We start from the raw sequence: 16,305 nt of genomic DNA, 5'->3' as shown, positions 1-16,305 counted from the left end.
AATGAGAAAGTATGGTGTTGTTGAATATTTTTCAAAGAATGTACCTTATTTTAGTAAGTTAGAGAAATCCTAATCAAAGCCTACAAATTCTATATCTTGGATATAATTACTTCCTTTGGAAGTTTTCTGCAGTGAAAAATAACATGTTATAGTTGGCCTTCAAGTGGTCTACTTTTCAACTACCTTAACTAAATCAGATCTTTGCATTTCATTGCTATAATTACCTTATATATCAATATTCTGTTCTGATGTATTTGGCATCTCTGTTTACTTATTTTCATATAATACAATGTTAGCTTCAAGGAAGTTGACTTCAAAACAGCTATCACAACTTCAGAGAAAATATGTATTAAACACTTTTAATGGTGTAGTTGTTGAGATTAAGTAGTAGACAAAGGACAGAGGCAAAGGAGAACCATATTAAAAGCCACAGTGGAAAAGATAAGTAAATGCAAACGTGGTCTCGAGAATTCTCTAAGACTCGAGGCTGCTTATTGGTAATCCCAAGTGGATAATGAACAGAAGCAGGGCAAGGAAGGTAGTACTAGGAAGGAAGGTGGTTTTGTAATACTGATCTGTTATTTGCTTAGCATCAGATTTAACCCACAAATATATGAAATGGAGTTGTTGATTTACTACCTTTGCACCTCATAGCTTTCCTTCATTAGTAAGGACAACTGACAGAAGAAATATCTGTCAAAATTACAGATAAACTATTTCCTAATAGGACTAGCTCTAAATCATTTTAATGTTGAGACAAACCCTTCAGTATTGTGGTCTACTTTTCTTGCTGTTGATAATAATCTATTAATGTTTCTCTCTGTAGGTACTTCTCTTGTAGCCTGAGACCATGGATCAAGGAAATTATTCTAGGGTGGCTGAGTTTGTGTTGCTGGGACTCTGTAGTTCATGGAAGCTCCAGTATTTCTTCTTCGTGTTGTTTAACTTCTTATACATTGCCATTGTACTTGGCAACCTCCTCATTGTCCTTACTGTGATTTCTGAACCTGCCCTGCACACACCCATGTACATCATGCTTGGTAACCTTTCTATTCTTGATGTATTTCTAGCCACTTATGCAACCCCCAAGATGATTCATGACTTCCTTTATGAATCTAAGACTATCTCCTTTGAGGGCTGCATGGCCCAGATATTCTTGCTCCATGTCTTTGCTGGTGGTGAGATGGTGCTTCTTGTAGCCATGGCTTATGACAGGTATGTAGCCATATGCAAACCTCTCCATTATACAACCATCATGAACTTGTACAAGTGTACAGTCCTGGTGGTAGGCTCTTGGGTCATTGGGATCATGCACTCCCTGAGCCAGTTAGCTTTCACTATAAACTTGCCTTTCTGTGGCCCAAACATAGTGGACAGTTATTACTGTGACCTTACCTTGGTCATTAAACTTGCTTGCACAGACACTTATGTTCCTGAACTGTTGATGCTTTTGGACAGTGGTCTCATGGGGGTGACTTCATTCTTACTCTTGCTGATCTCTTACACAGTCATCCTAATCACTGTACAACATCATTCCTCAGTGGGCAGGGCCAAGGCCCGCAGTATTCTGACTGCCCATGTCACTGTAGTGACCCTCTTTTTCGGGCCCTGTATCTTCATCTATGCCTGGCCTTTCAGCAACTTCCCAGTGGATAAAGTCCTTTCTGTGTTCTCTACGGTCTTCACACCTATATTGAACCCCATTATCTACACATTGAGAAACAAAGAGGTGAAATCAGCAATGCACAAGCTGAAGACCAGGTATGTGAGTTACAGGCTGCTTTCCCACCTGTCTCTCACAAGACTAGATTTGCTGAATTGAGCAGACAAGAAGAAACTTGAGAAAACATTGACTTATTTTTCTCTTCTTGTTACCATTGTTTTAAAAGTTACCTTATTTGTTTGAAATGATAAATGTAATGTATGTTCTTTGTTATATAGTTAGAGTAAAGAAATCTCACATGATTATGCAGTTTCTAATCTAATAAATTGCCTATATATGCTACCTAAAATCAGTGACAGGATGTTTCACAAATTATTATGTAATTTAAATTTTATGAAAATAATTTCATAAAAATTTCAGTGGATATCCATATTGGATAAACAAAACAATGTTTATTTTTAAAAATGTTGATTTATTACTGAGAGAGAGGGAGAGAGAGAGAGAAAGGGAAAGAGAGAGAGGGAGGCAGAAAATCCCAGGCAGGCTCCACACTGTCAGCATGGGGCCTGATGTGGAGCTTGAACTTACGAATAGTGAGATCATAACCTGAGCCGAAATCAAGAGTTGGATGCTTAACTGACTGAGCCACCCAGGTGCCCAAAAAATGCTGTTTCTTTTATGGTCTAAAATATTCCAAGTAATCTCTAATTTAGTTCCAGTAGTAAAACAATCCTATGAGTATTCCTGTTTTCACACATTTAACATAAAAAAGTTCGTGCAATCCATCAAAAAAAAAATCCATTTAGCATTAAAAAATAATTTCACAAAAATTCAAGGTGATACTCTTTTAATTTTTAGTTATTTTGAGAGGGAGAGAGAGAGAGAGCAGGGGAGGGGCAGAGAGAGAGAGAGAGAGAGAGAGAGAGAGAGAGGGTCTCAAGCAGCTCTACACTGCCAGTGCCAAGCCTGACACAGGGCTCAAACTCATGAACCATGAGATCATGACCTGAGCCAAGATTAAGAGCAGGATACTCTTAGCAATCTACACATTCAATGCAATTCTAATCAAAATTGCACCAGCATTCTTCTCAAAGCTAGAACAAGCAATCCTAAAATTTGTATGGACCCACAAAAGGCCCCGAATAGCCAAAGTAATATGGAAGAAGACCACCAAAGCGGGAGGCATCACAATCCCAGACTTTAGCCTCTACTACAAAGCTGTAATCATCAAGACAGCATGGTATTGGCACAAAAACAGACACATAGACCAATGGAATAGAATAGAGAACCCAGAAATGGACCCACAAACGTATGGCCAACTAATCTTTGACAAAGCAGGAAAGAATATTCAATGGAAAAAAGACAGTCTCTTTAACAAATGGTGCTTTAACAGACAGCAACATGCAGAAGAATGAAATTAGACCACTTATACCAGTCACAAAAATAAACTCAAAATGGATAAAGGACCTGAATGTGAGACAGGAAACCATCAAAACCCTAGAGGAGAAAGCAGGGAAAAACCTCTCTGACCTCAGCTGCAGCAATTTCTTACTTGACACAGCTCCAAAGTCAAGGGAATTAAAAGCAAAAAATGAACTATTGGGACCTCATGAAGATAAAAAGCTTCTGTATTGCAAAGGAAACAATCAACAAAACTAAAAGGCAACTGACTGAATGGGAAAAGATATTTGCAAATGACATTTCGAACAAAGGGCTAGTATCCAAAAGGTATAAAGAGCTCACCAAACTCCACACCTGAAAAACAAATAATCCAGTGAAGAAATGGGCAGAAGACATGAATAGACCCTTTTCTAAAGAAGAAATCCAGATGGCCAACAGGCACATGAAAAGATGCTCAACGTCACTCCTCATCGGGGAAATACAAAACAAAACCACACTGATACCACCTCATGCCAGTCAGAGTGACTAAAATGAACAAATCAGGAGACTATAGATGCTGGAGAGGATGTGGAGAAATGGGAGCCCTCTTGCACTGTTGGTGGGAATACAAACTGGTGCAGCCGCTCTGGAAAACAGTGTGGAGATTCCTCAAAAAATTAAAAATAGATCTACCCTATGACCCAGCAATAACACTGCTAGGAATTTACCCAAGGGATACAAGAGTGCTGATGCATAGGGGCACTTGTACCCCAATGTTTATAGCAGCACTCTCAACAATAGCCAAATTATGGAAAGAGCCGAAATGTCCATCAACTGATGAATGGATAAAGCAATTGTGGTTTATAGACACAATGGAGTACTACGTGGCAATGAGAAAGAATGAAATATGGCCCTTTGTAGCAACATGGATGGAACTGGAGAGTATTATGCTAAACGAAATAAGTCAGGCAGAGAAAGACAGATACCATATGTTTTCACTCGTATGTGTATCCTGAGAAACTTAACAGAAGACCAGTGGGGAGGGGAAGGGGGAAAAAGTTACAGGGAGGGAAGAAGCAAAACATAAGAAACTCTTAAATACTGAGAACAAACTGAGGGTTGATGGGGTGTGGGGAAGAGGGGAAAGTCAGAGATGGGCATTGAGGAGGGCACCTGTTGGGATGAGCACTGGGTGTTGTATGAAACCAATTTGACAATAAATTTTATATATAATTTATATATATATATATATATAACAATATATTTTATATATAAATTTTTTATATACTCTTTTATAAAAGAATAGGATACTTAACTGACTGAGACACCCAGGTGCCCCTCAAGGTAATACTTTTAAAATTCACCTTCATCTTTTCTGCCCCTCATACAGAACTTAAGAGTCTTCACACACATTTTTGTACAGCTTTATAAAATCACTTGATGTTGGTCTGGTACCATTTATTCTTCTTACCATTTTATTTGTAAAATTGTGTTGACATCAAAATATGGGAGCACATGAAGCTTTAGACATCTGACAATAAGACCATGTGAAAACAGAATAAGACTCCCATCGTACATGCTCTGTATCAGGTATTTTTGGGGCACACCAGTCTAAAGGGAAGGCAGGAAATGCAAATGTAGTTACTTTGGAGATCCCTCAACATTATGAACTGGAAACATATTTTGTTGCCCCAGTGTCATGTACCACCACCCCAACTTCCTCCAAGATGGTCTCACTCTAGAATGTTAGCCTCAACTGATAAAAAAAAAAATACAGTCTAACATTTACTCTGGGGAGGTATACTACTCATGCTATGCATTCACTGGGACTGTGTAACTTGTCCCAAGAACTTCATCATGGGACACTGTCACTGTCATCTTAGATTTTTAGGTTGTACCGTACTGTTGCTTCTTTCTTGGTATTATCATTGTAATCAAAGATTACCCAGACAGCAATGACTGCTACGGATATGCCGCATGCAGTATCTTTTCTGTCATACTGTGAAAACTGTATTAACTCTATAGCTCCATAGTAAGGAAAAGTTATTGGAGTTGCCTTGTGTTCTTCCTCTTTAAAATTTTGTATTTAAAACATTTTTTTATTATTTATTTTTTGAGAGAGCAGGGGAGGGGCAAAGAGAGAGGGGAACACAGAATCCAAAGCAGGCTCCAGGCTCTGAGCTGTCATCACAGAGTCCAACACGGGGCTTGAACTCACAAACTGTGAGATAATGAGCTGAGCCAGAGTCAGATCCTTAAGTGACTGAGCCACCCAGGCAACCCCTGTGTTCTTCCTTAAAATCACATATTATCCTTGGTTCTTCTTGAGGCTTTATGCCAATTATTCTGTTCATTTCACAATGCAAGGGTTTCTTTTGTAAACACCCAAATCAGGATTATCCATACCACTGCATGCTTCAAGTAAAGTAGCAGGAAACAACATGCATTATAAACTGAGCCCTTCTGTTCAAAAAGTACAGGGCAGACTATGAGATTATTTTATGAATCTTTGGAAAATTATTAAAGTTTGCCATGAACCCATCACAGGAACTTAAATCAGATGCACTGAACATATATTCCAATGAATGTGTATTCCTCTGGTTTTGGAAAAACCTTAAATCCTGGACTAGGATGCTGGGCATGACATTTTGGAACTCTGTCATTTAGAGTATGAAGTATAGCTCACATTGTGAATAAGAAAAGTACAGTTGAGCTGATCAGGAGCAGATGGGAGTTTACCAGCACAGATGGAGGTGGCCAAGGGGATAAAGGCAGCAGGTACACTGAGCCAGGTCCCCACCCAGGCTACACAGCCAGGTAACAGCAACAGAGACAGGTGACAACTGGCCTAAAACACCTCATTTCTGCAGCAACACTGGAGTCAACTGTGGTCACTCAGGTTTAATATTGTAAGTATACTGGTGTATTCCATACCTTATATCATAAACATTTTCTCAGATATTAAAAGTCCTAATGTATCTGAAAAGGGATTAATATCCAAAATATATAAAGTACTTATACAACTCAGCACCAAAGATCCCCCAAACAATCTGAAAAATGGGCAGAGGTCCTGAATAGGCATTTTTCCAAAGAAGATATACAGATGACCAATAGATACATGAAAAGATGCTTGATATCACTAATCTTCAGGCAACTGCGAATCAAAACCACAATGAGAAATCATCTTACATCTGTAAGAATGGCTAGCATCAAAAGGAAAGAAATAAAAAGTGTTGGTGAGGATGTGGAAAAAAAGGAACCCTGGTGCACTGTCGGTGGGAATGTAAGTTAATATACTGTGAAAAACAGTATTAAGTTTCCTCAAAAACATAAAAAATAGAAATACTATATGATCCAATAATTCTGCTACTAGCTATTCACCTAAAGAAAACAAAACCACTAATTTGAAAAAATATGTGCACCCCTATGTTAAATGCAGCATTATTTAAAATAGTCAAGATAGGGGCGCCTGGGTGGCGCAGTCGGTTAAGCGCCCGACTTCAGCCAGGTCACGATCTCGCAGTCCATGAGTTCGAGCCCCGCGTCGGGCTCTGGGCTGATGGCTCAGAGCCTGGAGCCTGTTTCTGATTCTGTGTCTCCCTCTCTCTCTGCCCCTCCCCCGTTCATGCTCTGTCTCTCTCTGTCCCCAAAAAAATAAATAAATGTTGAAAAAAAATTTTTAAATAGTCAAGATAAGGAAGCAACCAAAGTGCTCATTGATAGATGAATAGATAAAGAAGATACGGTATATACACAATGGAATATTATTCAGCCATAAAAAGATGAGATTTTTGCCATTTGTGACAACACGGATAGACCTAGAGAGTATAATATTAAGTACATAAGTGAGAGAAAGATGAACAACATACAATTTCACTTCTATGTGGAATATAAAAAACAAATGAATAAGGAAACAAAGTGTATGATCAGACCTATAAATACAAAAACAATCTGATGGTTGCCATAGGGAAAAGATGGAGGCATGAGCAAAATGGGTAAGAGAAGTGAGAGATAAAGGCTTACAGTTATAGAACAGATAAGTCACAGGAATAAAAGGTACAGCATAGGGAATACAGTCAATGATATTGAAATAGTGTTGCATGGTAAAAATCGTAGTTACACTTGTGGCGAGCATAGCATAACCTCAGAGTTGTTACAAAATTGTAATGGGATTCCTAATTTAAATAACTTTCTGCTGTTGTATTTTGAGGTCCCCCTATTGTTTTTTACACACCAACACTCCAATAAACATATTTTACATAAATAAATAAGTTAATTAATTTTGGAAACAAATTGTCAATATACCTCATATACTTCGCACAATATCATAGTGTGGCTCAGTTTGGATTGCATAATTATTTGAAACTATTCGTGAATTTTGTTTATATAATAATATTCAGTTTCTCCACTCTGGAATATGACAATCTATTTATTGAGGTCTGATTTTCTCTTACAGAAAAGTATTTAATTTTCTATACATGTACTTCTACAATATAATGTCCTCTTTTACTAAATTATTTATTCATTCAATTATGATAAGTAAACTAAAGAAGATGAGAAAATAAGAATTTAACCATAATGGAAAAAAAACATTAATTGTTCATTATTGTATTTTACATCTATTAATTTGAAAGTATATTCAATGGATTCTGTGTATCAAACACAAGTTAGGATCATGACTTATACTGCAAATGCCCAAAGGAGCACTCAGAATTATATTTCCTCATCAACTTTTTCCAATTAAAATGTAAGATTTTAATTCAAATTATACATGTTAAATACCTACTTATTACTTTAGGTCACTGACAATGATCAATTTTAAATTAATTAAAATTCCCATATAGAAGAACCAGTCTTAGAGTAGCTTCCCAGAATAAATTTTAAAATTTATAATCATTGATTAGGTCATTACATATTTGGGCAGGTGTTTAAGATTTTCTTTTGTCTTTCTTTAGGCTAACATAATTTGATAGTTCCTTCATATACATGATTTTTTTCAGCATCTCCATAACTTTCATTGTCTTCTGCATTTGTTACAAAACAAAAACAACCCAGATGATTTTTTTAATTCATCGTTTTCTTTCATGGGCTTCAAGGTTTCAACCAGTTTTTCCCTCACTTTTATGTAATCAATTTTGTTTTCCTTCTTGAACTTTTTCACCATTTACAGTTCATTTTTTAAATAAAAAGAAACAGCAAAAAAGAAAAACCTTTTGTTATCAATTCTTCTCTAGCTCCTGCTCCACTTCTCAACTTTGTCCTTGTCCATAAACAAAATATTTATGGGGAAACCTCTGAAGACTTGTTCATGCTACCTCCAATAGTTCTCTTCTTTTTCTCTCTTGCGCCCACTCCAGTAAGGCTTTTATCTCCATATTCCACTAAAACTGCTTCTTTCAAGGTTACTAGTGACTTCTCTATTGCTATATCCAGAGATCAATTCCCAATCCTCATCCTACTTGATCTATCACAGTTGTACAATATTTGATACAGCTGCTCACACTCTCCCTGTTGAAACACTCTTCATTTGGCCTTTAGAACACTGGCTTCCTTTATATATTTTTGGAGGTGCTTTCTGAATCTCTTTTGGATCCCTCCTCCTTTCTCTGACCTCTTAGATTACCCCAGAGCTCATTCCTTGAGAGTCTTTACCATGAGTCTTTCTCCACCATTGATCTCATTTAACTGCAAGGCTTTAAAAACTATATGGTGATGAGATATAGCTTTATATTTTTAACTGGACCTCTCCTTCAATTTCCAGACTTCATTATCCATCTTCACTTGGATATCCTCTGTCCCAGATTTAACAAGTCTAAAACTGGACTCCCCCAAAACCCTCAAATACCTGTTCCTTCAAGTAAATGGAGAAATCAATTTCAGTTAATGTAATCTTCATCTTTCCAACTGATCAGTCCAAGGGCTTTGGAATTATCCTCCATACTGTCTCTTACATCTCTTGTTATAGATCAGCAAATTCTACTTAGTCTATTTTCAAAGTATTCTCAGAATCTGACCACTTCTCACAACCTCTAACCTTTACTGCTACCACCGGATCCAAATCATCATCATTTGCTTAGATTATTACAAGTTCTTACTCCTAGTAAATTTCTATGTTTCCACACTTTTCAGTCTACTCTAATATGGCAGTTAAAGTAATCCTAATAAGATCTGTCATATTGTTTCACTTTTCTGCTCAGAACCTTCCAAAGGTTTCATCTGTTTCATGCATATTGAAACTATAGTTGTTACAGTGACCCGTAAGCCCCAATATGTCTGGTTCTTCTAATTTGACTCAAACATTTCTCATCTTTGTTCGCCCTGCTTTAGTCAACCTGTTCTTGTTAATGTTTCTAGAAAATTCCAGGCACCTACCTCAGGCTCTTTGCATTTGATATCCCTCCTGGAAGAAATGCTCTTCCTTTTGATATCTGCATGTCTTACTTCTTCACTTCCTTCAGGTCTTTTCTTAAATGAATCCTTTCAGTGAAGTCTTCTCTAACAACTACATCTACAACTGCAACACCTTCAACAGTATCTATCACGCTTCCTTGCTTTATATTTTGCTCCATAGCATTTATTACCATCTGACAAGGTATATTGCATACTTATTTATTTTGTTCATTGTCTGCTTCTCCCAACTACCTGATAAAAGCTGCATTGAGGGCAGGCGTTTTGTTTTATTCACTGCTATATCCATCAAGCTTGGAAAATTTCCTGGTACATGGTAGGCATTCAATAAATATTGTTTAATCAATAGGCTTTACTGCTATTAAGGCCAAAAAACACTCTCTGCATAAACATAGTGAAAGTAAAAGCTATGTTTTTACTCACATTCCACAGAAAGGTTCTAAATAAAAAGCTAATTTATTTCCCAAACGTATAGAAAAGTTCTAAGCAAAAATGTCCCCTCCTCAAAGTGATTTATAAGCAGCTACTGAGTATCTAAAAGTCTACAAAATATTCCTACTGCAAGGGGCACCCTTTTTCCAATACTGTTACTGGTTGAACTAATTTGTCCACTATGGTGGAAAGGGTTGGACTTTCAGTTAGGAGACATAGTTTTTACCCTCAGATCTGTTCTACAGTTCAACTTCCTTGAATTTCATTTCCTCATGTGCAGAAGGTACCTACTTAATTTTTTTCTCAGCTAAAATAAAAATAAGCACTGACAAACTTTTTGTTAAAATGTGAAACTATAGGAGCTTACTATGTCAACAGATAATCGTAAACCTGGTCTTACAAAGGTAGATTAGAGGGAGATCTGGAACCTTCACTTCCCTTTAGGAATACATTGGGCCACTTGCACAATACCTCCAGGGTTCCCTGAATCAAAGTTTGAAATGCCCTGGACTAGAGATCCCTCTGGTACTTCCTGGGTTTTTTTTATATTCTGATTTCTTTCCCTCTTGATACTTGCTTGCAGACAATCAAGTCTGAATATCCAATCCCCAAAATTTTTATTTCCTTTGTCCTTCTTCATCTATACCCATTCTCAACTTCAGTAGGCATACAAGAGAGTTTTGAAGTACTCACCTCTAGTGTTTTATACGCTTTAGTTAATTCCCCAACCCCTGCCAGATACATAATCCTAAAGCATATTCCCCTGCACTGAAAAGGTGAGTAGCATTCCATTTTCCAACAATTACAAAATCCTAAGAACTGTATTTAAGATACTCTAGGATAGGGGAAGATGGCGGCGTAGGAGGACTCTGGGCTCACCGCGCGTCCCGCTGATCACTTAGATTCCACCTACACCTGCCTAAATAACCCAGAAAACTGCCAGAGGAATAGCAGAACGGAGTCTCCGGAGCCAAGCACAGACGAGAGGCCCACGGAAGAGGGTAGGAAGGGCAGCGAGGCGGTGCGCACTCCACGGACTGGCGGGAGGGAGCCGGGGCAGAGGGGCGGCTCGCAGGCCAAGCAGAGCCCCGGAGTCTGGCTGGCAAAAGCGGAGGGGCCTGACGGACTGTGTTCCCACAGCAAGCGCGACTTAGACTCTCGGAGGTCATAAGTTAACAGCTCTGCTTGGAAAGTGGGAAGGCTGGAGGACAAAGGGAGGGAGAGCTGCTGAGCCCCGGACGACAGAGCTCAGTTTGGTGGGGAACAAAGGCGCTCGCCAGCGCCATCTCCCCCGCCCATCACCCAGCCAAAATCCCAAAGAGAACCAGTTCCTGCCAGGGAAATTGCTCGCTCGGTGCAAACACCCAACTCTGTGCTTGTGCGGAGCCAAACCTCCGGCAGCGGATCTGACTCCCTCCCGCTGCCACAGGGCCCCTCCTGAAGTGGATCACCTAAGGAGCAGCGAGCTAAGCCTGCCCCTCCGGCCCCTGTGCACCTTGCCTACCCACCCCAGCTAATACGCCAGATCCCCAGCATCACAAGCCTGGCAGTGTGCAAGTAGCCCAGACGGGCCACACCACCCCACAGTGAATCCTGCCCTTAGGAGAGGGGAAGAGAAGGCACACACCAGTCTGACTGTAGCCCCAGTGGTGGGCTGGGGGCAGACATCAGGTCAGAGTGCGGCCCCGCCCACCAACTCCAGTTATACACCACAGCACAGGGGAAGTGCCCTGCAGGTCCTCACCACACCAGGGACTATCCAAAATGACCAAGCGGAAGAATTCCCCTCAGAAGAATCTCCAGGAAATAACAACAGCTAATGAGCTGATCAAAAAGGATTTAAATAATATAACAGAAAGTGAATTTAGAATAATAGTCATAAAATTAATCGCTGGGCTTGAAAACAGTATAGAGGAGAGCAGAGAATCTCTTGCTACAGAGATCAAGGGACTAAGGAACAGTCACGAGGACCTGAAAAGCGCTTTAAACGAAATGCAAAACAAAATGGAAACGACGACAGCTCGGATTGAAGAGGCAGAAGAGAGAATAGGTGAACTAGAAGATAAAGTTATGGAAAAAGAAGAAGCTGAGAGAAAGAGACATAAAAAAATCCAGGAGTATGAGGGGAAAATTAGAGAACTAAGTGATACACTAAAAAGAAATAATATACGCATAATTGGTATCCCAGAGGAGGAAGAGAGAGGGAAAGGTGCTGAAGGGGTACTTGAAGAAATTAGAGCTGAGAACTTCCCTGAACTGGGGAAGGAAAAAGGCATTGAAATCCAAGAGGCACAGAGGACTCCCTTCAGACTTAACTTGAATCGATCCTCTGCACGACATATCATAGTGAAACTGGCAAAATACAAGGATAAAGAGAAAATTCTGAAAGCAGCAAGGGATAAACGTGCCCTCACATATAAAGGGAGACCTATAAGACTCGTGACTGATCTCTCTTTTGAAACTTGGCAGGCCAGAAAGAATTGGCACGATATCTTCAGTGTGCTAAACAGAAAAAATATGCAGCTGAGAATCCTTTATCCAGCAAGTCTGTCATTTAGAATAGAAGGAGAGATAAAGGTCTTCCCAAACAAACAAAAACTGAAGGAATTTGTCACCACTAAACCAGCCCTACAAGAGATCCTAAGGGGGATCCTGTGAGACAAAGTACCAGAGACATCACTACAAACATAAAACATACAGACATCACAATGACTCTAAACCCGTATCTTTCTATAATAACACTGAATGTAAATGGATTAAATGAGCCAACCAAAAGACATAGGCTATCAGAATGGATAAAAAAACAAGACCCATCTATTTGCTGTCTACAAGAGACTCATTTTAGACCTGAGGACACCTTTAGATTGAGAGCGAGGGGATGGAGAACTATTTATCATGCTACTGGAAGCCAAAAGAAAGCTGGAGTAGCCATACTTATATCAGACAAACTAGACTTTAAATTAAAGGCTGTAACACGAGATGAAGAAGGGCATTATATAATAATTACAGGGTCTATCCATCAGGAAGAGCTAACAATTATAAATGTCTATGCGCCGAATACTGGAGCCCCCAAATATATAAAACAATTACTCATAAACATAAGCAACCTTATTGATAAGAATGTGGTAATTGCAGGGGACTTTAACACTCCACTTACAGAAATGGATAGATCATCTAGACACACGGTCAGTAAAGAAACAAGGGCCCTGAATGAGACATTGGATCAGATGGACTTGACAGATATATTTAGAACTCTGCATCCCAAAGCAACAGAATATACTTTCTTCTCGAGTGCACATGGAACATTCTCCAAGATAGATCATATACTGGGTCACAAAACAGCCCTTCATAAGTTTACAAAAATTGAAATTATACCATGTATACTTTCAGACCACAATGCTATGAAGCTTGAAATCAACCACAGGAAAAAGTATGGAAAACCTCCAAAAGCATGGAGGTTAAAGAACACCCTACTAACGAATGAGTGGGTCAACCAGGCAATTAGAGAAGAAATTAAAAAATATATGGAAACAAACGAAAATGAAAATACAACAATCCAAACGCTTTGGGATGCAGCAAAGGCAGTCCTGAGAGGAAAATACATTGCAATCCAGGCCTATCTCAAGAAACAAGAAAAACCCAAATACAAAATCTAACAGCACACCTAAAGGAAATAGAAGCAGAACAGCAAAGGCAGCCTAAATCCAGCAGAAGAAGAGAAATAATAAAGATCAGAGCAGATATAAACAATATAGAATCTAAAAAAACTGTAGAGCAGATCAATGAAACCAAGAGTTGGTTTTTTGAAAATAATAAACAAAATTGATAAACCTCTAGCCAGGCTTCTCAAAAAGAAAAGGGAGATGACCCAAATAGATAAAATCATGAATGAAAATGGAATTTTTTCAACCAATCCTTCAGAGATACAAGCAATTATCAGGGAATACTATGAAAAATTATATGCCAACATATTGGACAACCTGGAAGAAATGGACAAATTCCTGAACACACACACTCTTCCAAAACTCAATCAGGAGGAAATAGAAAGCTTGAACAGACCCATAACCAGCGAAGAAATTGAATCGGTTATCAAAAATCTCCCAACAAATAAGAGTCCAGGACCAGATGGCTTCCCAGGGGAGTTCTACCAGACGTTTAAAGCAGAGATAATACCTATCCTTCTCAAGCTATTCCAAGAAATAGAAAGGGAAGGAAAACTTCCAGACTCATTCTATGAAGCCAGTATTCCTTTGATTCCTAAACCAGACAAAGACCCAGTAAAAAAAGAGAACTACCGGCCAATATCCCTGATGAATATGGATGCAAACATTCTCAATAAGATACTAGCAAATCGAATTCAATGGCATATAAAAAGAATTATTCACCATGATCAAGTGGGATTCATTCCTGGGATGCAGGGCTGGTTCAACATTTCAAATCAATCAACGTGATACATCACATTAACAAAAAAAAAGAGAGGAACCATATGATCCTGTCAATCGATGCAGAAAAGGCCTTTGACAAAATTCAGCACCCTTCCTTAATAAAAACCCTTGAGAAAGTCGGGATAGAAGGAACATACTTAAAGATCATAAAAGCCATTTATGAAAAGCCCACAGCTAACATCATCCTCAATGGGGAAAAACTGAGAGGTTTTCCCTGAGATCAGGAACACGACAGGGATGTCCACTCTCGCTGCTGTTGTTTAACATAGTGCTGGAAGTTCTAGCATCAGCAATCAGACAACAAAAGGTAATCAAAGGCATCAAAATTGGGAAAGATGAAGTCAAGCTTTCGCTTTTTGCAGATGATATGATATTATACATGGAAAATCTGATAGACTCCACCAAAAGTCTGCTAGAACTGATACATGAATTCAGCAAAGTTGCAGGATACAAAATCAATGTACAGAAATCAGTTGCATTCTTATACACCAACAATGAAGCAACAGAAAGACAAAGAAACTGATCCCATTCACAATTGCACCAAGAAGCATAAAATACCTAGGAATAAATCTAACCAAAGATGTAAAAGATCTGTATGCTGAAAATTATAGAAAGCTTATGAAGGTAATTGAAGAAGATTTAAAGAAATGGAAAGACATTCCCTGCTCATGGATTGGAAGAATAAATATTGTCAAAATGTCAATACTACCTAAAGCTATCTACACATTCAATGCAATCCCAATCAAAATTGCACCAGCATTCTTCTCGAAACTAGAACAAACAATCCCAAATTCATATGGAACCACAAAAGGCCCCGAATAGCCAAAGTAATTTTGAAGAAGAAGACCAAAGCAGGAGGCATCACAATCCCAGACTTTAGCCTCTACTACAAAGCTGTCATCAACAAGACAGAATGGTATTGGCACAAAAACAGACACATAGATGAATGGAATAGAATAGAAACCCCAGAACTAGCCCCACAAACGTATGGCCAACTCATCTTTGACAAAGCAGGAAAGAACATCCAATGGAAAAAAGACAGTCTCTTTAACAAATGGTGCTGGGAGAACTGGACAGCAACATGCAGAAGGTTGAAACTAGACCACTTTCTCACACCATTCACAAAAAGAAACTCAAAATGGATAAAGGACCTGAATGTGAGACAGGAAACCATCAAAACCTTAGAGGAGAAAGCAGGAAAAGACCTCTCTGACCTCAGCCGTAGCAATCTCTTACTCGACACATCCCCAAAGGCAAGGGAATTAAAAGCAAAAGTGAATTACTGGGACCTCATGAAGATAAAAAGCTTCTGCACAGCAAAGGAAACAACCAACAAAACTAAAAGGCAACCAACACAATGGGAAAAGATATTTGCAAATGACATATCGGACAAAGGGCTAGTATCCAAAATGTATAAAGAGCTCACCAAACTCCACACCCGAAAAACAAATAATCCAGTGAAGAAATGGGCAGAAAACATGAATAGACACTTCTCTAAAGAAGACATCCGGATGGCCAACAGGCACATGAAAAGATGCTCAACGTCGCTCCTTATCAGGGAAATACAAATCAAAACCACACTCAGATATCACCTCACGCCAGTCAGAGGGGCCAAAATGAACAAATCAGGAGACTATAGATGCTGGCGAGGATGTGGAGAAACGGGAACCCTCTTGCACTGTTGGTGGGAATGCAAACTGGTGCAGCTGCTCTGGAAAGCAGAGTGGAGGTTCCTCAGAAAATTAAAAATAGACCTACCCTATGACCCAGCAATAGCCCTGCTAGGAATTTATCCAAGGGATACAGGAGTACTGATGTATAGGGGCACTTGTACCCCAATGTTCATAGCAGCACTCTCAACAATAGCCAAATTATGGAAAGAGCCTAAATGTCCATCAATTGATGAATGGATAAAGAAATTGTGGTTTATAGACACAATGGAATACTACATGGCAATGAGAAAAAATGAAATATGGC

The 16,305-nt window shown here is 39.0% G+C and overlaps 1 protein-coding gene across 1 annotated transcript; it reads left to right on the top strand.

Moving 5' to 3' along the window:
• The first annotated feature begins 847 nt into the window (after positions 1-847).
• LOC123583676 (olfactory receptor 4K15-like) lies at positions 848-1,822 on the top strand. The gene has a single exon (XM_045450820.1). It carries the CDS (start codon positions 851-853, stop codon positions 1,820-1,822), a length of 972 nt encoding a protein of 323 aa, XP_045306776.1. The 5' UTR covers positions 848-850.
• Positions 1,823-16,305: the final 14,483 nt, after the last annotated feature.

This window comes from Leopardus geoffroyi, chromosome B3, assembly GCF_018350155.1.
Source record: "Leopardus geoffroyi isolate Oge1 chromosome B3, O.geoffroyi_Oge1_pat1.0, whole genome shotgun sequence".
Taxonomy (NCBI): domain Eukaryota; kingdom Metazoa; phylum Chordata; class Mammalia; order Carnivora; family Felidae; genus Leopardus; species Leopardus geoffroyi.
The sequence above is the reverse complement of the archived record's forward strand: the minus strand, read 5'-3'. Positions and strand labels throughout refer to the sequence as shown.